This window comes from Pteropus vampyrus, unplaced genomic scaffold (assembly GCF_000151845.1).
Source record: "Pteropus vampyrus isolate Shadow unplaced genomic scaffold, Pvam_2.0 Scaffold335, whole genome shotgun sequence".
Lineage (NCBI taxonomy): Eukaryota > Metazoa > Chordata > Mammalia > Chiroptera > Pteropodidae > Pteropus > Pteropus vampyrus.
This window is the reverse complement of record NW_011889116.1, coordinates 1075146-1096346: the sequence shown is the minus strand read 5'-3', so window position 1 is coordinate 1096346 and position 21201 is coordinate 1075146. Positions and strand designations below refer to the sequence as shown.

Sequence of the window (21201 nt, the reverse complement as noted above, 5' to 3'; positions counted from 1 at the left end):
TCCACAGGAGTAGGTTCCTGAGGGTGGGATACGGGGAGAGAGGGAGAATAAGTGACCCTTGAAATTGCATGTATAATTTTGTGTAAATATGTTTCACTCCCTGGGGAGGAGGCCTGTAACCTTCAGTAGATTCTCAAAGTGGTCTGAGAATTTTAAAAAATGTTAAGAAAAGCTACTCTAAAGATATCAGCTCAGAAGAGTCAGCTAGGGAGACTCAGGCTAAGTGAAAGTGCCTGTGTGTGTGAGTTCATGGTGTGTGCATGATTATGTGTTTGAAGAGCTGTGGCAATGAAAGAAAACAGTGCTGTAGAGTAAGAATGAATACAAAGATTGGACAACACTTCACACTATCAGAAACTAATTTTTCTTCATACTGAGAAAATTGCTTTGCAAGTTACTCTATTATATTCTTCAAATGACTTTGTGTTGAAGATCATCAAGTCCTTGGGACTAAAATGCAGATTAGTGAACTGTTAAGGATCCTTGACTAAGGGAGAATCTCATCAATGAATGACAATTGATCCACCTTAGGTAAATTTACATAGATAATCCTATGGTTTTTCCTTGAGAAGTTAGCTACATAGGGTTAGCTTTATGTGATTAGCTATAGAGGCTCAGCAAGAAAATGTCTCTCTACATGATGGCCTATAACTGCATGACTGGAAACTTTCAGATGGTGAATGAAAGTTATATAAATCATTTCCAAATCCAAGCATATTATCATCCTGGCCTTCTTCTTCTTTCCAGTAATTAGTTTCCCAAAGAGATATACTGCTGGAAATGACAAATCCCTGTGAGGTGTGACATTCTGAGGTACATGAACATTTGATTAGGGCAGGGTGATATGAATTAGCACTTCTCTAGACTCCCTAGGTGTGCTTTATCTTTATAAAGTTTTAGTTTTACAGTTTATTTTTTATTAGCCAAGGGATTTAACAGCTTTATTCTCAATGACAGAATTTATGATTATAATTAAGAAATGTATTAAGAGGTGTGTCAAGATGGCAGACTAGGTAAAAATAGGGTTCACTTCCTTTCTGGACTACATTAAAATTACAACCAAATTAAAAACAATCAACATGGAGAGCCACCTGAAGTCTAGCTGATCATAAGACACATATCTGAGGATATAAAGAAAAAGCCACACTGAGACCAGTAGGAGGGGCGGAGATGAGAAGCGGACTAGTCCCGCACTCACGCGTGGTGGTTGAGCACTAGGAGGGAGAGCGTACATGCAGAGGCTGCCTCTAAAAGATCGAGGGGTCCTAGTCCCACATGGGGGCTCCCTAGCCCAGAGTTCCAGTCCTGGGAAGGGGAGTTCTCACAAAATATGACCGTAAAAATCAGAGGGAATTCTGGCCAACCAGAGGAGATGGAATGAACCTGAAAATCCGGATGTCTCCCTTAAAGGGCCTGCACACAGACTCACTTGCTGGCAGATACTCATCCTGGGTGCCAGCAGAGGTTCAGCTGCTTGGGAGGTGCAAGAGACATACAGGGAAAGACTGAGTTGTGTGGTACCAGGGCAAGTGCTGGAGGGACAGTTGCCATTGTTCTTTTGTTGGGCCCCCCTCTGGGGCAGTCTACAGATGACTACCATCTTGTCTGTGTTGAACCTTCCCCCTGCATGGCCCATTCTAAACCTTCGTTGGCCCAATGAGATTGTCCCACTCCACTCCATGTCTCCCTGAGACCCTGCACCACTCAGTCCAGTTTGTTGCCAGGCAATTGCCCCTGCCCTGCCTCTTCCCTAAGCTGCATTCATCACAGGTAATGGGACTTCAAACCTGCAGCTCACACATTTTGGGGGAGATATTTGGTGGTGGACCACTAGTGCCAGAACAAGTTGATTTTCCAACAGAAACTTTGAAGCCAGCAGGGACTGGCAAGAAATATTCAAAGTAATGAAAAACAAAAACCTACAACCAAGAATACTCTACCCACCAGAGTTATCAGTTAAAATGGAAGGTGAGATAAAGAGCTTCCCAGACAGAAAAAAATTTACAAGAATACATCACCGACAAGCCAGTATTGCAAGAAATGTTAAGGGGACTACTGTAAAAGAAGAGGAAAAAACTCATAAATATGAATAATAAAATGACAATAACTATGTACCTATCAATAACCACTTTAAATATAAATGGAGTAAATGCTCCAATCAAAAGACATAGGGTAGCTGAATGGATAAGAAAAAAAGACCCATACATACACTGTCTAAAGAGACCCACTTCAGATCAGATGATACACACTGACTGAAAGAAAAGAGATGGACAAAGATATTTCAGCAAACGGAAATGAAAGAAATGTTGAGGTAGCGATACTTATATTAGACAAAAGAGACTTTAAAACAAAGGCTATATAGTAGGAGACAAAGAAGGGTATTACGCAATGAAAAAGGGATCAATCCAACAAGAAGACACAACACTAGTAAACATATATGCACCCAACATAGGAACACCTACATATATAAAGCAATTATTGACTGACATACAGGGTGAGATCAACAGTAAGGCACTCATAATAGGAGATTTTCACACCTCATTGACACCAATGAACAGATCTTCCAGACAGAAAATCAACAAGAAAATAATAGCCTTAAATGACACACTAGACCAGATGGATTTAATAGATATTTTTTAGAGCATTTCACCCCAAAGCAGCAGAATATATATTCTTTTCAAGGGAACACAACATTTTCCAAGTTAGACTAATATGTTAGGCCATAAAATAAGTCACAATAAATTTAAGAAGATTGAAATCCTATCAAGTGTCTTCTCCGACCACAATGGTATGAAACTAGAAATCAACTACAAATAAATAAATGGAAAATACACAAACACATGGAGGACAAATAATATGCTACTTAACAATGAATGGGTTAATAATGAGATCAAGGAAAATGTTAAGATACCTTGAGAGAAATGAAAATGAAAACACAGTGACTCAAAATTTATGGGACAAAGCGAAAACAGACTTAAAAGGGAAATTCATAGCAATACAGGCCTACCTCAAGAAGCAAGAAAAAGCTCAAATAAACAATCTAACATCGCACTTAAAAGACCTAGAAAAAGAACAACAAACAATGCCCAAAGTGACTAGAAGGAAGGAAATAAAAAAGATCAGAGTGGAAATAAACAAAATAGAGTCTAGAAAAGCAATACAAAAGATTAATGAAACCAAGAGCTGATTCTTTGAAAGGATAAATAAAATTGATGAACTCTTAACCAGACTTACCAAGAAAAAAGAAATGACCCAGATAAATAAAATCAGAAATAAAATAGAAGTAACTATGGACTGCAGAGAAATACAAAAGATTATAAGAAAATACTGCAAGCAATTATATACAAACAAATTGAACAAACTGGAAGAAATGGATACATTCCTAGAAACATATGATCGCCCAAGACCGAGTCAAGAAGAAACAGAAAATCTTAACCGACTGATTAACACCAATGAAATCTAGTCAGTAATCAAATAACTCCCCCCAAACAAAAGTCCTGGACCAAACAGCTTCATAGGTAAATTTCTACCAAACATTCAAAGAAGAATTAACACCTATTTTTCTCAAACTATTCCAAAACATTCAAGAGGAGGACAGGTTGCCTAATTTTTTTTTAACAGGCCACTTTTACTCTGATTAAAAAAAAAAGGCATTATGAAAAAAGAAAACTATAGGCAATATCTTTGATGAACATTAAGGCAAAAATCCTCAATAAAATATTAGCAAACCGAATTCAGCAATACATTAAAAGTATCATACACCATGATCAAATTGGATTTATTCCTGGGATGCTGGCTTGGTTCAATATCTGCAAATCAATTAATGTGATATAGCACATTAACAAATTGAAATATAAAAGTATATGATCATATTATTAGATGCATAAAAAGCTTTCAACAAAATCCAGCATCCATTTATGATAATATCTCAGCAAAGTGGGAATAGAAGGAACATATCTAAATATAATAAAGGCCATAAATAACAAACTTACAGCTAACATTATACTAAATGAGGAAAGGCTAAAAGCATTTTCTTTAAGATCAAGAACAAGACAAGAATGCCACTTTCACTTCTATTCAACATTGTATGGGAATCAGACAAGAAGAAGAAGCAAAAGGCATTCAAATTGGAAATAAAGAAGTAAAACTGTTATTATTGCAGATGATATGATACTGTATATAGAGAATACTAAAGATTCCAACCAAAAAAAAATATTAAAACTGATAAATGATTTCAGTAAACTAGCAGGATACAAAATTAACATTTAGAAGTTGGTTGCATTTTTTAAATACATTTCAAGTATATAGTACATTGGTTGGGCATCTATAATATTCATAAAACTATCCCTCCAATTGCTCCCTCCCGCACCTGGCCCTCCACTTAGCCATTATATTAATGCTAACTGCATTCCTGCTGCCATGCTCCTCATGCCTAATGATCAACTACTAATTTGTACTTCTTTAACTCTTCACCCCATTCTCTCAGCCTCCCAACCACCCCCTGTCCATCACCAAATTGTCCATTATATTTGTGAGTCTGTTTTTGATTAGATTTTTCTTTTTGTTTCTTAGATATCGCATATAAGTGAAATCATATGGTATCTATCTTCCTCTGTTTGACTTATTTCACTCAGCATAATAACCTCTAGGTCCAACCATGTTGTTGCAAATGGTAGGATTTTATTTCTTTTAATGGCCGAGTAATATTCCATTGTATATATATGAACCATAATTTCTTTATCTAACCGTCTGTTGATGGGCATTTAGGTTGCTTCCATATCTTAGCTATTGCAAATTGTGCTGTCATGAATATTGGAGTGCATAGATCTTTACGAATTATTGTTTTAGTTTTCTTTGGATAAATACCCAGAAGTGCAAGTGCTGGGTCAAAAGGTATATCCATTTTTTTTTTTTATTTTTTGAGGAACCTCCATACTGTTTTCCATAGCAGCTGTACCAATTTGCAATCCCACCAACAGTGTATGAGGGTTCCCTCTTCTCCACATCCTCGCCAACACTTGCTGATTTTTGATTTATTGATGATAGCCATTCTGACAGGTGTGAGGTGATATCTCATTTTAGTTTTAATTTGCATTTCTTGGATTAGCGACCTTGAGCATCTTTTCATGTGTTTGTTAGTGATCTGTATTTCCTCTTTGGAGAAGTATCTGTTCAGGTCTTCTGCCCATTTTTTAATTGGATTGTTTGTTTTTTTTGTTGTTGTTGAGTTGCATAAGTTCTTTATAAACTTTGGACATTAACCCCTTATCAGATGTATCATTAGAAATATCTTCTCCCAAAGAGTCGGTTGTCTTTTTGTTTTGTTGATGGTTTCCTTTGCTGTACAAAAACCTTTTAGTTTGATGTAGTCCCATTTGTTTATTTTTTTCTTTTGTTTCCCTTGCCTGAGGAGATATATCTGAAAAGAAATTCCTGTTAGTAATATCAGAAACTTTACGGCCTATGTTTTCTTCTAAAAGTTTTATGTTTTTTTTTGTCTTACATTTAAAATTTTAATCCATTTTGAGTCATTCTTGTATATGGTGTAAGAAGGAAGTCCAGCTTTTTTTTTTTTTTTGCAAATATCTGTCCAATTTTTCCAACACCATTTATTGAAGAGACTCTTTACCCCCACTGTATATTCTTATCTCCTTTGTCAGTGTATAGGCAAGTATTTATTTCTGGGCTCTCCTTTCTGTTCCATTGATCAATGTATCTGTTTTTATGCCAGTACCATGCTGTTTTGATCACTGTACCCTTGTAGTATAGTTTGATATCAGGGAGTGTGATACCTCCAACTCTGTTCTTCTTTCTCAAGATTGCCAAGGCTCTTTGGGGTTTTTTATGGCTCCATATAAATTTTAGGATTATTGATTCTAGTTCTCTGAAAAATGCTATTGGTGTTTTGATAGGCATTGCCTTGAATGTATAGATTGCTTTGGGTAGTATAGCCATTTTAACAATATTAGTTCTTCCTACCCATGAACAGGGTGTATGCTTCCATTTATTTGTATCTTCTTCAATTTCTTTTTTCAATGACATAATTTTCTGAAAACAGATCTTCTACTTTCTTGGTTAATTTGAATCCCAGGTATTTTATAGTTTTCAATCCCATTGTAAATGGGATTGTTTTCTTAAATTCTCTTTCTGAAAGTTCATCATTGGTGTATAAAAATGCCACTGACTTCTGCATATTTATTTTGTAACTTGCTACTTTAGTGAATTCATTGATCAGTTCTAACAGTTTTTTTGGTGGAATCTTTAGGGTTTTCTATATATAGTATCATGTCATTGGCAAATAACGAGAGATTTACTTCTTCTTTTCCAATCTGGATGCCTTTTATTTCTATTTCTTGTTTTATTGCTGTGTCTAAGACTTCCAATACAATGTCGAAGAGGAGTGGTGAAAGTGGGCATCCTTGTCTTGTTCCTGATCTTAAGGAAAATGCTTTTAGCCTTTCCCATTGAGTATGATGTTAGCTGTAGGTTTGTCATATATGGCCTTTATTATGTTGAGGTATGTTTCCTCTATTTCCACTTTGCTGAGAATTTTTATCATAAATGGATGCTGGATTTTGTTGAACACTTTTTCTGCATCTATTGATATGATCATCTGGTTTTTATCTTTCAATTTGTTAATGTGGTGTATCACATTAATTGATTTGCAGATATTGAACCAACCTTGCATCCCAGGAATAAATCCAACTTGATCATGGTGTATGATATTTTTAATGTATTGCTGAATTCATTTTGCTAATATTTAGTTGAGGATTTTTGAATCCATGTACAGAAGAGATATCGGCCTATAGTTTTCTCTTTTTTTGTAATGTCTTTGCCTGGTTTTGGAATCAAGGTAATGGTGGCCTCATAAAAGGATTTAGGAAGCCTTCCCTCTTCTTGAATTTTTTGGAATAGTTTGAGAAGAAGAGGTGATAATTCTTCTTTGAATGTTTGGCAAAATTTGCTTATGAAGCCATCTGGTCCAGGACTTGTTTTTGGAGAGGTTTTTGATTACTGATTTGATTTCATTGGTGGTAATTGGTCAGTTCAGATTTTCTGTTTCTTTTTGACTCAGTCTTGAGAGATTGTATGTTTCTAGGAATGTGTCCATTTCTTCCAGATTGTTAAAATTTTGGTGTATACTTGCTTGTAGTATTTTCTTATGATCCATTGTATTTCTGTAGAGTCCATGGTTATTTCTCTGCTTTTTTTCTGAATTTATTTATTTGAGTCCTCTCTCATTTTCCTTGATGAGTCTGGCTAAGCGTCTGTAAATTTTATTTATCCTTTCAAAGAACCAGCTCTTGGTTTCATTAATCTTTTGTATTGTTTTTCTAGACTCTATTTCATTTATTTCTGCTCTCATTTTTATTATTTCCTTCCTTCTATTCCCTTTGGGCTTTATTTGCTATTCTTTTTTTAGGTCTTTTAATTGTAAGGTTAGATTGTTTATATGAGCTTTTTCTTGCTTCTTGAGGTAGGCCTGTATTGCTATGAATTTTCCTCTTAGGACTGCTTTCTCTGTGTCCCATAAATTTTGAGTCATTGTGTTTTCATCTTCATTTGTCTTTAGGTATCTTTTGATTTCTTCCTTGATCTCATTAATAATCCATTCATTGTTTAGTAGCATGTTATTTAGCCTCCATGTTTCCGTGTATTTTCCAGTTTTTTTCTTGTTGGTGATTTCTAGTTTCATACCATTGTGATCAGAGAAGATGGTTGATAAGATTTCAATCTTCTCAAATTTATGGGGACTTGTTCTGCATACTAAATGTGGTCTATCCTTGAAAATGTTCCACATGCACTTGAGGAGAATGTATATTTTGCTGCTTTGGGGTGAAATGCTCTGAAAATATCTATTAACTCCATCTGTTCTGGTGTGTCTTTAAGGCCCATTGTTTCCTTGTTGATTCTTTGCCTGGAAGATCTGTCCATTGGTGTCAATAGAGTGTTAAAGTCTACTATGAGTGTATTACTATTGATCTCTCCTTTTACGTCAGTCAATAATTGCTTTATGTATGTAAGTGCTCCTATGTTGGGTGCATATATGTTTACTAGGGTTATGTCCTTTTGATTTATCAATCCCTATATTATTATGTAATGTCTTTTTTTTATCTCTCATTATAGCCTTTGTTTTAAAGTTTATTTTAGCTGATGTAAGTATTGCTACCCTGGCTTTTGTTTTTTCATTTCCATTTGCATGAAATATATTTTTCCATCCCTTTACTTTGAGTCTGTGAGTCTCGTTCGATCTGAAGTCAGACTCCTGTAGACAGAATCTGCATGGGTCTTGTTTTCTTATCCATTTGGTTACCCTATGTCTTTTGATTGGAGCATTTAATCCATTTACATTTAAAGTGATTACTGGTAGGTATATTGTTACTGTCATTTTATTATTCATATTTGTTATTTGTATTTCTTTTTTATCCCTTCTCTTTTTACAGAAGACCCTTTAACATTTCTTGTAATGCTGGCTTGTTGGCGATGAATTCCTTAAGCTTTTTCCTGTCTGGGAAGTTCTTTATTTCAACTTCCATTTTAATCGAACGCCTTGCTGGGTAGAGTATTCATGGTTGTAGGTTCTTGTTTTTCATATGTTTAAATATTTCTTGCCATCCCTTCTGGCCTGCAAAATTTCCCTTGAAAAGTCAGTAGACATTCTTATCGGGGTACCCTTGTAAGTAATCAGCTTCTTTTCTCTTGCTGCTTTTAATATTCTCTCTTTGTCTTTGACCTTTGGCATTTTAATTATGATGTGTTTTGGTATAGATCTGTTTGAATTCTTCTTGTTTGGAACTCTTTGTGCTTCTTGAATTTGTATGTCTAATTCCTTTGCCAGTTTAGGGAAGTTTTCTGTCATTATTTCTTCAAACAGAATCTCAATCTCTTGCTCTCTATCTTCCTCTTTAGGTAGTCATATGACTCAGATATTTTTATGCTTCATGTTGTTCCAGAGGTCTCTTAAAGTATCTTCATTTTTTTTTCAAATTCTTTTTTCTTTTTGTTGTTTTGATTGGGTGTATTCAGCTACCTTGTCTTCTAATTCGATGATCTGATCTGCTTCATCCAATCTACTGTTGAATCCTTCTAGTATATTCTTCATTTCAGTTATTGTATTATTCATTTATGTCTGGTTATTTTTTATGGTTTCTATGTCCTTTTTTATGCTCTCATCATGCTCATCCATTCTCCGCATAAGTTCGTTGAGCATCCTTATAACCATTATTTTGAACTCTGACTCTGGTAGGTTGCTTAACTCCATTTCATTTATCTTATCTTCTAGAGTTTTCTCTTGTTTCATTTGTGGCATGTTTCTTTGTTTTCTCATTTTATTAGCCTCACTGTGTTCATTTCTATGTGTCAGGAATATTTGTTTCATCTCTCAGCTTTGGTCAGTTGGCCTAATGTGGAAGGTGTCCTGTGTGGTCCAGTGGTGCACTCTCCCTGATCCCTGTGCCAGGAGCTCTGGAGGTGACTTTGTGTGGGTTGTGTGTGATCTTCTGTTGTCGCCAAGCCTTTACTGTTGTTAGTAGATCAGAGGGTGGGATTAACGTTCAAGCTGACTAACTGTGGGAATTTGCTGCACCCACAGGGTAAGAGATGCTGTGTGGGGGCTAACCCCACTAAGTGGGATTTGCCCCAGCAGGTTTGTGTACTTGTTGCAACCATCCTTCTTGTGTATTACTACTGGAACTAGTCAGGAGTTTCTCTGTTGTGGTCTGATGCTAGCCTCTAGATGCATTGGTTTTGTGACCCCTTGGGAGGGGTTCCCCATATACCAAGGTCAGCCAGTGCTTTTGATTGCTCAGGGCTACCCTGTGAGAACTACACAGCAATCCGCTGATGGTTGTTGCCTATGCTGGATCTATAGGTAATTGGAAGAGACACCACTGTAGGCGGCTCTCGGTTATCCCCTGTCCTTGACCTATGGCAGTTTAGCAAAGGGACCAGTGCTCCTCCGGGCCTGATACTGCCTATCAGTTGCATGTAAGTCTATGAAACTGGATGAGCCTTTGGATGATATGCCTGTTGAGTGGCACAGGGATACTGGGAGTCTCCTGGGTCTAGTGAGTAAATTTCCCCCTGCCACTGCAGTGTCAGTTTACATGCCCACGCTGTCTCTGTGGCTTGTTGTACAAGTTTCTACTCATTACAAGGTCAACTGCTGCCCACCTGGGCCTAAATGCACTACCCCAGAGCAGGAGCAGCTGCCTTTCAATGTGCAGCGGGCACTTTGTGTACTGGATGGGGCAGGAGTTCAGAAAGTTAAGGGCCATCAGGGCAATACAGACCCCTGGATTCCCCTTAAGAGATATTGCAGCTCATACAGGCAGCAGTGGTTTGTCCACACTGTTTTCTTCGAAATGCGCTCACTACACTAGCCAAGGTCCATTGCCTGTGTTAACTGCTCAACCCCAGAACCAAGCAGGGCACAAAGGGCTGCTTGTCAATGGGCTGTAATCACTTTGTGGCTTGGGAGAAGTGGGATCTCAAGGCGACAAGGTCCGTTTGGCCAATACAGCCTCAGTTTTGCTGCAACTTTGGGTATTCTTGCTGTAGACTCAGATCACAGTGAGACTAGATGACATCAGGTGCATTCCCACAGACCCCTGTGCTCCCTTGGCACAATATTGCAACTCTTGCAGGTAGTAAAGGTCTGCCTGCCATTGATTTTCATGCAATGACCACCCTGTGCCAGCCAAAGTTTATTGACTGTGTGGGTTAGGTAATTAAGGGACGGGAAGGGCAGGGCTGTGTCAGTTCATTGTCAATGGGCCACCTGGGGCAATTTGTGGGTAGGGTGGGGTGTGGTCTCAGAGAGACAATGGCAATTAGATCAATACAGCCTCAGTATGCCTGCAAATTTGGTAACTGTTGTGAGTTCCTGCAGGCCACTCAAATCACAGCAAGACCAGCTGCTGTCTGGGACTGGCCCACAGGTCCCTGATATCTCCACAAGTTCATGTTGGCAGCAGCGATCTGCCTAACCCTACCTTTGAAATGCAGCTGATATCACTGGTCGCCTGCTGGGAATGGAAATGTAGTTTACAAGATTGGCCGCTTTTGCTGGGATTGGAAAGGCCGCTCACAACGATGGCCGCCCTGCTGTGAATACTTGGCCCTGAATCACTGGGAGCTGAGCTTAGCAGCTATCCAACAACATCTACCCTGGGCAGTCTGCAGGTTGGGTGGTGCGGGGTCTCAGAGAGACAATGACAGTCAGATCAATACAACCTCAATCTTGCTGCAAATTTGGTAACTTATGATTTCCTGTAGGCGCCCAGATCACAGTAAGACCAGCTGCTGTCTTGGACTGGCCTACAGGTCCCCGATATCTCCACAAGTTTATGTTGGCAGCAGCGATCTGCCTGACCCTATCTCTGAAATGGGGCTCACAGTGCTGGCCACATTTGCAGGGATTAGAAATGCCACTCACAATGATGGTCGCCCTGCTGTGAACATTTGGCTCTGAATCACTTGGATCAGGGCTTGGCAACCATCTAGGAACAACTTCTCCAGGCAGTCTGCAGGTTAGGCAGGACAGGCTGATCCCTTCAAACCAGTGCTTCCTAATGGCTCTGTGGGAGGAGTCTGCACAATCAAGCTGGCATGGTCTGTAGGTTACCCTGTAGAGGGGCTGAACTAAGGCACAATGGTGGATGCCTTTCCAGCCCTTGTTCTGACTCCAGGCAATGGTGACATTTTCAGAATGAATTCCGCCTGAGCCTCTGACCCACCACCGGTGTCCTGGGTGACTGTCCGCAGGTCAGAAAACCTTTGTGCGAGACCTTCAAAGGGACATCTAGGGGTTCAGTCACCTTCTGTTTCACTCAGGTGGCCGAATCCCCTCTAGTTTCTACAGCCAGAGTTATTGGAATCTTCTCTTCACTGGGCTGGGATCCTGTGCCAGAGAGCTTCAGAGGAGGCCAAGACCTCCCTCTCCTTCAGGAGAGCCTCTTCAGCCTTGGTCTCCCTCCCAGTGATCCTCCACCACCCGCAGGTGCGGGTCCAGCCCAATTCGTGACTTTGCCCCTCCTACCAGCTTCGATGTGTCTCCTATATATTATCAGACGTAGGTGTTATGATCAGCTGGACTTTAGGCGAATCTCCACGTTGCTTATTTTATAATTTGGTTGTAATTTCCATGCAGTCATGGGAGGAGATGAACCCTGCTTTTACCTAGTCCACCATCTTCCCAACTTTTGGTTGCATTTTTATACACCAATAATTAACTATCTATCAGAAAGAGAAATTAGTCTAAAGCCATGCCACCCTGAATGTGCCGGATCCTATCTGATCTTGGAAGCTAAGCAGGGTTGGGCCGGGTTGGTACTTGGATAGGAGACCACCTACAAAGACCAGGTGCTTTAGGCATAAAAAATAAAAAATAAGAGATTGTAAACTGACAAGGTCCTTGCAATCTGTGAGGTCAACCAAGGGTTGCCTCGTCTAAAAAGAAAAATGAGAGAAATTAATAAAACAATCCCATTTACGATTGCATCAAAAAGAACAAAATACCTAGAAATCAAATTAACCAAAGAGGTAAAAGGCCTATTCTCAGAAAATTATAAGTCATTGGAAAAAGAAATTGAAGGAGATACAAATAAATAGAAGTATATACTGTTCCATGAGTAGGAAGAATTAAAATAATTAAAATGGCCATATCACTCAGAGCAATCTATACAGATTCAATGCAATCCCTATCAAAATGCCAATGGTAATTTTCAGAGAAATAAAATAAATAATCTGAAAATTTATATGGAATCATAGAAGACTTTGAATAGTCAACAATCTTGAGAAAGAAGAACAAAGTTGGAGCTATCATCCTACCTGATGTCAAACTACTCTACGAGGCTATAGAAAACAAAACAGCATGGAACTGGTATAAAAACATATACATAGTTCAATGGAACAGAATAGAGAGCCCAGAAATAAACTCATGCCTTTGTGGTCTTTTAGTCTATGACAAAGTAGGCAAGAAAGACGATGGAGTGAAGGCAATCTCTTCAACAAATGGTGTTGGGAAAACTGGATGGATGCATTAAAAATAGAAATTGGACCACCTTCTTACACCATATATAAGGATAAACTCAAATGGATTAAAGACTTAAATGTAAGACCTGAAACCATAAATCTCCTAGAAGAAAACATAGGCAGTAAACTCTGACTTGCTAATAGTAATTTTTTTTCTGCTATATCTTCTCGGGCAAAGGAAATGAAAGAAAAAAGAAATAAATGGGACTATATCAAACTAAAATGTTTTTGCACAGCAAAGGAAACCATCAACAAAATGAAAAGAAAATCTGATGAATAGAAGAATATATTCGCCCTTGATACATCTGATAAGGGGTTAATATCTAAAATTTATAATGAACTCATACAACTGAACAACAAAAAAACAAACAATCCAATTAAAAAATGGGCAGAATACCTGAATAGGTATTTCTCCAAAGAGGAAATACAGATGGTCAATAGACATATGAAAAGATACCCAACCTTAGTAATCATCAGAGAAATGGAAATTAAAACCACAATGAGATATCATCTCACATCTGCCAGCATGACGAGGATGTGGAGAAAAAGAAATCCTCATACACTGTTTGTTGGTGGGATTGCAAAATGCTATTACCACTATGGAACACAGTGTGGAGTTTCCTTGAAAAATTAAAAATGTATATAGCTTTTGATTCAGTAGTTGCATTTCTGGATATTTATCCAAAGAAAACCAAAACACTAGATTCCTTCAAAAATTAAATATGTATATAGCTTTTGACTCAGTAATTGCATTTCTGGATATTTATCCAAAGAAAGCCAAAACACTAATTAACTTATAAAGATCTATGCATCCCTATGTTCACAGCAGAACTATTTACAATTGCCAAGATATGGAAGCAACCTCAATGCCTGTGAACAGATGATTAAATAAAGATGTTTATGTATACAATGGAATATTGCTCAGCCATAAAAAAATAAAATTTGACCATTTGCAATGACATGGGTGGACCTTGAGGGTATTATGTTAAATGAAATGTCAGACAGAGAAAGATAAATATCATATGATTTCACTTATATGCAGAATCAAAAGAATAGAAAGAACAAACTAATCAAAAACCAACTCGCAAATACAAAGGACAATCTGGTGACAGCCAGAGGGGAGTGGGATTGGGGGACTGGGAGAAAGGGGCGAAGGGTTAAAGAAGCACAAATTAGTAGTTGATAGATGGTCACGGGGATGGGGAGCACGGCATAGAGAATGCAGTCAGTATTGTAATGGCTATATGTAGAGCCTGATGGATGATAGAGTAATAGGGAGGATCACTTTATATACTATATAAATGTCTAACCAATGTACTGTATACCTGAAACTAATATAAAATAAAAATTAAAGAAAAAATAAATGTATTAGAACAGGTGAATTAATGTGAAAAGTAGATGAGGGCATGAGACTACAGGATTTCTCTAGCTAGGTGTAAAGGACTAACTTATTCTGAGAAAAAAAGAAGTAGATTCCAAAGCAAGCACAAAAATCTGGAAAATTTCAAGGAATGTCCAAATGCATTCAAATTTCCACTCTGGTGTGTGAACATAAATGTTAAATGAAAGTGACCTGACTTTTCATGTCTTGAGTGCCCTTGACTGTGCTCTATATGGACAACTTGCTCCTTCAGTGTCTCTCTTCTCTCAGCCACTGTTTTTCAGGTCGATGAGGTGATGACAGGCAACAATTGTTTTACGGACTACTTTATAGGATCAAAATATATTATAACATTAAAATCTTCTAGAACAAAGACATCTTCAGCCTAATGTTCCAAAGGCATGTCTCAGGGATAAAGCTGCCACAACCAATTAGAAGCTGTACTAATTTAGCCGCGGGAGAGGACACAGGTCTGTCTATCCCTGCTGTGATGCTAGTAAATGCTTTCCTTTTCTAGGATTCCAAAAGGCATATATTTGTGTAATATAGCCCCAGAAAGGGAGAAATAAAGCTGATTAAACCATGATCTACTTAGTTTAATCTTTGTGTAACTTCAGAACATTAAATACCAAAAGATATGAATTCCTTTCACAGTATGTCAAAAAACTTTGTACTTCTCAAGAAAATTCCTAGAATAGAGAAAATCTAAAGATGAATGCTTTAATCATTTTTTTCCATTGGGATAGAGCTTATAAGGGTAAAAAACTCATCCTTCCTTATTACTCCACGCAGAGACTTCCATTTTCTTTTTTATAAAGTGACCACTTCCGAAGATTGAACCTGAAGAACTTTGAAAGTTTAGCTTTTTGGATCTGGCAATACCTCTACCTGCTAGAATGAGAGATATTTTTGATCAGTCTTTGTGGTAGCCAGCAGGGGTTGAGTGACTTACCTGAGCACTTGGAAGTATTGAGATCTATGTCAGTGATAGCAATGTACACAGGAAAAGCCACACATACGGATGCCAACACTTCCTGGTTCTCCAAAGCAGAGCTCAAAGTTTACTTCAATTAGGAAGAGTAGCCATGTTGACCTCTGTCCTTCTTCCCTAATTTCTGCATCTTAGCTCAGTGCTACAATGTGGGTAACTGTATGTTCTGCAACCTCTGACAATGCCTTTCTCTTCATGTTTTTCCTAATTTGCTAAACACATAGAGATTAGAGGAGACTTACCTTAGTTCCAAAATACTAACAGAGTTTCCTGAGGGAAATATTCGTCTTACAAAATTGAAGTCGCCAACATACACACTACCATCAGGGCCAGAAGCTAAGGCAACAGGAGCAAAGAGTTTGTTGTTGTAGGCTGGGCCATTGCAGTTGGTACAGGCTACACTCCGTTGGTGTCCATTACCCATTATAGTTGATATGACTGGGGGCTGCTGGGAAATAAACATATTTTCTCCGTTCCCTTTATGTATGATTCCTAGATCCAAAGACAAAAAAAAAAAAAAGAGAGAATAAAACAAAAATAATTACCACACAATATTCTCAGTGACATTTTAATTTCTCTCTCATTGTTCATAGCAGGAAGGAGGTTTGTCCTGATGTAAAAGAACTTGAGAGTGAAACACACTGATCTTGGTTTTGTTTAACTGCATAGTCACAAAAATTAGTAGCATAATGCTTTGCCTAAGTCTGTCCTTCTGTGAAATGGGGTAATATAACTAGTCCCTTTAATGCTAATTCTAAGTGCCTCGATAAAGCATTTGATGACTTTTAATGATGTCTCTTTTATTTTGGGCTTTGAATCACCTGTGGCTTATTTTTCATCTCTGGCTGACTCTCTCTTGATGCCTGGTACATACTTGCCTGATTTCAAATTACCCTCACTATGCAACTGGTTCCTGAAAACGGAATATCAGTCAATTTTAATATTATCCTTAGCAAAACACAATCAGGAAGGTAATCTACTTCTATGAAAAGAAATCATACTGCTAGAATGTACTTCAAAAATATAAGAAAGGGACTTGAATTTTCCACTCTTTTGGACCATATCTCACTATGTTCCAAAAGAAACAGAGGTACTGACTTATGAAAATGCTGGAAAATACTGTGCAGTCATTCTCTTTGGGTAATCTTATACAATCTCTCAGCCTTAACTCCCATCTCTATATGCTAAAATTGTCTCCTGTCCACAGTTCTCACCCAACAAGCAATTTCCTGCTATATCTCTTTACTTGGATCTCCACAGGTACCTCAAACTCAACAAATTTGAAACTGAACTCATCATTTTTCTGCACTCTTTATCTAAGCCTGCTCTTCTTCCTGTGTTCCCAACTCATGAGTGGCATTACCACACGTGTTTTTATCTAAGTTGGAAATGTAGGCCCTTCTTTCTTTTATTCTGTAGATCTAATTACTAAACTTCCATTGAGTCTATCTTCTAAAATATATTGAACCAGTTTTGTCATCTCCACTATTACCACTACTGCTTTAGATCAGTTTGTCTTAACTTCTTGGTCTCCATGTATACCTTTCTCTAAACCACTATCCACACTCCTGCCATAGAGATCATTTCAATCTGTGGCTTAAATCCTTTCAATAGCTCCATATCCTTTATGTGATAAGGGGCATGTTCCTTATTATTAAGGCATACAAAGTCTTCCATGATTTGACTGTTGCTTACTTCTTCAGTCTCCTCTTTTATTGCCCTCTCATTTGTATCCTGAGTTTTAGCTACAGTGAACTATTTATAATCACTCTCACATAATTACATTCCTCTCTGCTTTTGTACATGCTATTCTCTCTCTCTTAAATGCCCTCTTCATCTTGTCTGCTTGGGGAAATCTTACCTATCTTTTACAACTTAGCTCAGTTGTTCCCCAATGCTCTGTCCAGGCAGAATTAGTTACTCCTTCCCCTGTGTGCCCACAGTTTATTTTCCATAGCTCTATCATTACACTTACCATACTGTATGATGCAGTTTTCATTACTTCTCTATCTTCCCCATTAGAACATGAGTTTCTTGAAGGCAGACACTCTGTCTTATTCTTTTCTGCATTTTAGTGGCAATCCCTGTGCCCAAGTCATTATAAGTACTCAGTAAATGTTGAAAAGAGGCTTTGAGTCTCTTGTAGTTTCTGTGTCCAACTTCTAGTTATTTTGCAAACCTGCTGCACCTGGGCAGATAATCCAAGGAACAGGTACTGCTGTGCTAAATAAATAGCTCAGGTCTGCCCAGAATGAGCCAGGGCAGGTAAATCATCCATACTGTGAGAGGCAGGCCAATGTGCCAGACTGAAGTAACTGATAGTAAATGAACGAATAAAGTTATCTTGTACAGTCTGATTTTAATCCCATGACATCTGCTATCTTTCTCCTTGAACTGCCTTTTACTCTTCCTAAACATTTTGGTCTCATGGTCCTATAATGGAAACTATTGATTATTGTGAGATAGGAAGAGTGTTGGCAAAAATAAAGAAGGTAAAACAGATACGGCACGATAACACCAAATATGTACTTAGCAGGGACCTTCTAGAAAACAGAAATCCCATACATCACAGAGCCTTTGGATTTCAAATCTAAGTATTTTTAGTTTCCCTCCTAAGGTGATTTCTAGTTATTTTTTCAACATATGATCTGTAGGAGCAGTTATGAGTTTATGTCCCAATAAATTGGCCTTTTATTGCAGAACTATGAGATATCTTGAAGAACACTACTTTCTTATAAATTTTATTAATAATTTACTAGGCAATACAAAAGTTTCTTAAGATTTAGAATAGCTAATTAAGTAAGATTAATAGGACTGAATCTCATTCCCCCAAAACACCTAATTACAGTGTGATCAATACTGTAATTTAAATGAATTGAGAGGAAGTGAATAAGAACTGGAATGACAGTTGTACAACATCATTGAAAAGAAATATCCTGATGATCACTAACTGAATATCCTACCAATGAGATTATGGTATGTTCTCTAATAAATAAGGAAACCAATTATTTAGCATGTCAGTATTTCAGTAATGCACTATAGGGTATATTATTCAAAAATATTTCCAATTATTGGCTTAGAAAAACCAAATTTACTATTAACATCTATTTTCACAGGTAGATATCCATTTTTTAATATCAATATAATGGTATAATTAACAATTACTTTCAAAACGACATGTTATTATCAGGCTCCTGGCAATTTAAAAACTAAAGATGGCTATTCTAAACCATTCTTCTAAGCCTGTGATTCTAAAATTCTCTTTTTTATTAGAAAGCCCAGCACTCCAACAAAGGAGAAGAATGATTAAAGGAAATAAAACGTAAGGTAATGTATTTTCTGATTACATCTCAACAATTGATGTCTTACTTTCATTCAAGGTACTAAAGTGCCCGTATACTGAAATTACCATTCCTATTTAAAGCTGAAGCAATCGAAACAAAAATGGGCAAACCCTTTTTCTATTGCCCTGGAAAAATAGATCATTTTGAAGGATGTTTTTGTTGTTTCAAGAATTCGTTTAATCTTCCTACATAGAACCAGGGCATACCACCTAGCAACAATGATTTAAAAATCAATTCTTCTGCAAAAGGTTGGCTTTGTAATATTGCTCTTGATCAATTACTGCTGCCTCCCTTCCAGTTTATTCTGCCACACATACTCATTTTGAAACAGAATCAAATGATCCTAGGACAACGCATATTATTTACATGAAAGCCAACTTCCTGCTAAGGATTGGGTGTCTTGTTAATAGCTTACTGCATATTTTCTCCTCTGTTTCCCCCATTTTTTGCCCCCAAAGCCAAATCTGTGGTATAATAAGTTAAGAATACTTTTAAATGCACTGCTCATATCCTCCTACTACCTTGCTCAGAACTTCTTTTGAAGCTTATAAATAAGTTTGAAATAAAAATTCCCCTTGGAAGCCAGTGAGCAGTGTTTCATGTTGATTTCAAAGAAGAAACCATTTTTCTGACTTACGAATAAGGAACATAATACATATTTCTCTTAGGACTTGACTGAGAGGATATAAACACAAACTGGAAGACATTCTAGTGTGATCAATGAAAATTTACTTCCTCTCCCAGGAAAACCATTTGTGGACAAACTACTGGCCTATCTCGGAGACCAAGTTAAAGGAAATTCTTCATCCATGTCAGACAGATGACAGTATCCAATTAGTACTCTGGATTGTTCTTTTTAATAATTTTTAACACTCAACTGGCAGGAAATACTAGAGAATATGCTTGCTATAAATATATACTATAATAAATAGTTTACTCTGTAATAGATGATTCATGTACGCATTTTTATTTCACATAATTAAAAAAGCTGATTTATCTTAAGAGGAATGAATATGAACTATGTAATCGGTAAGAAGATGTATTTTTAAGGCATAAAATTGAAAAACACAAGTTCTGGTGTTTCTTTATTTCAGTGAAAGTAGGAACCATCTATATATATCAGGCATAATATTTGGAAACAATTCTCAGCAACCAATGGTTAATTGTCAGGTAAATATAATTGCTGTAACTGAAATGACAAATGGTCTGAAAACACTGCCTACTAGAAACTACCCACTTCATAATGATTATGGAACCAAAGAATGACTGAAAAATTGAATGACAGCAGACATCCAATCTAATTACAGGTGTCTTTTTAACCAGAGAGAGAAAACTGGGTGTAGATTCTTGTTTCTAATCTGCTATCTGTCTCAGATAAAAAAGTAGGATGCCTAAAGAGTTAGGCTTTTACAAGGAAGAAGAGAAATGGGGGAATTTGGAGAGATATTGCTCTTGCCTTAATCAGTCAGAAAAGACTGTCTGACCTGAGGGGGAAAGAGCATTGCTTTCTAAATTGGTCCCTTCCCAAAGCTGCTCCCTCACACTTATTCCTCCTTCTAAAACTGCTTTTGTTGATGGGATGTAGACTTTGAAAATGTCCCAAGAGAGGTGTTCATGTCCAAGGTCAGGCTGAAAGGCAGTGGCAGAGCTGGCTTCGGATCTGTTCCTGGAAAGTGTGATCAGTTCTTGGTTAGAAATACAATGTGCATACAAATGAGATGATAAAATGCACAAATATTCCTTTAAAAAAACTATCTAAAGTAAGGTTTCTTTCTCAATATAAAATTCTCAGAAAGAGAAAGTAGAATTAGTGGGGCTGGGTTGAGCACAAATGATCTTTCTGGGGTTATTAGAATCTTCTAAAACTGTGTAGTGATGGTTGCGCAACTCTACAATTTACTAAAAATCAGTGAAGTGTACACTTAAAATGTGTGAAGTTTATGATGTATAAATTAAACTTCAATAAAGTTGCTAAAAAGATTCTCAGAATAATTTGGTAGTTGTTATCTAAAAACTAATTATTGGCAAATAAGGGCTGTAGAAAACATTTGCAGAAATGGGGCGGGGGGAAGCAAAGCCAATTTTCTAAATGGCTCCCCTCTGTTTTAAATTTTTAAGCCTGTGTGAAGCAAATGGTAAGAGGATACAGGACTGGTAGCACACAGCTGGGGGCTGACTCTACTGAGGTCATTTTCCACTTTGTGTTTAATGTCAATGACAGGCCTTTGAAAGAGACAATCCATACAAGCCAATAAAAGTGAGTAGAAAAGAAATGGCTGCTTAAAATGTCAAACTCTTTCAAATCAAAACAAAACCCCTAATAATTTAATAAGTGACATCTGCCCTTTCATTTTTATACTTTTAAAACTCTGATTCTCCTTCTGACAATGGAAAAAAGTTGACATTTTATATCTGTTCCTGAATCTTTGTTTTTAAAAAGTAAACATGCT

The 21201-nt window shown here is 37.3% G+C and overlaps 1 protein-coding gene and 1 pseudogene across 3 annotated transcripts in view; one reads left to right on the top strand and one right to left on the bottom strand.

The window, feature by feature from the left end:
• The window catches only part of TENM1 (teneurin transmembrane protein 1), a 745224-nt gene that overhangs the window by 146924 nt on the left and 577099 nt on the right, over window positions 1-21201 (bottom strand). For all 3 annotated transcript variants that reach the window (XM_011378218.2, XM_011378219.2, XM_011378220.2), the window contains exon 20: window positions 15650-15899. In XM_011378218.2, the coding sequence (XP_011376520.1) occupies window positions 15650-15899 (250 nt within the window). The remainder of the gene's footprint in view (window positions 1-15649; window positions 15900-21201) is intronic.
• On the top strand, window positions 12257-12375 carry LOC111730785 (annotated as a pseudogene).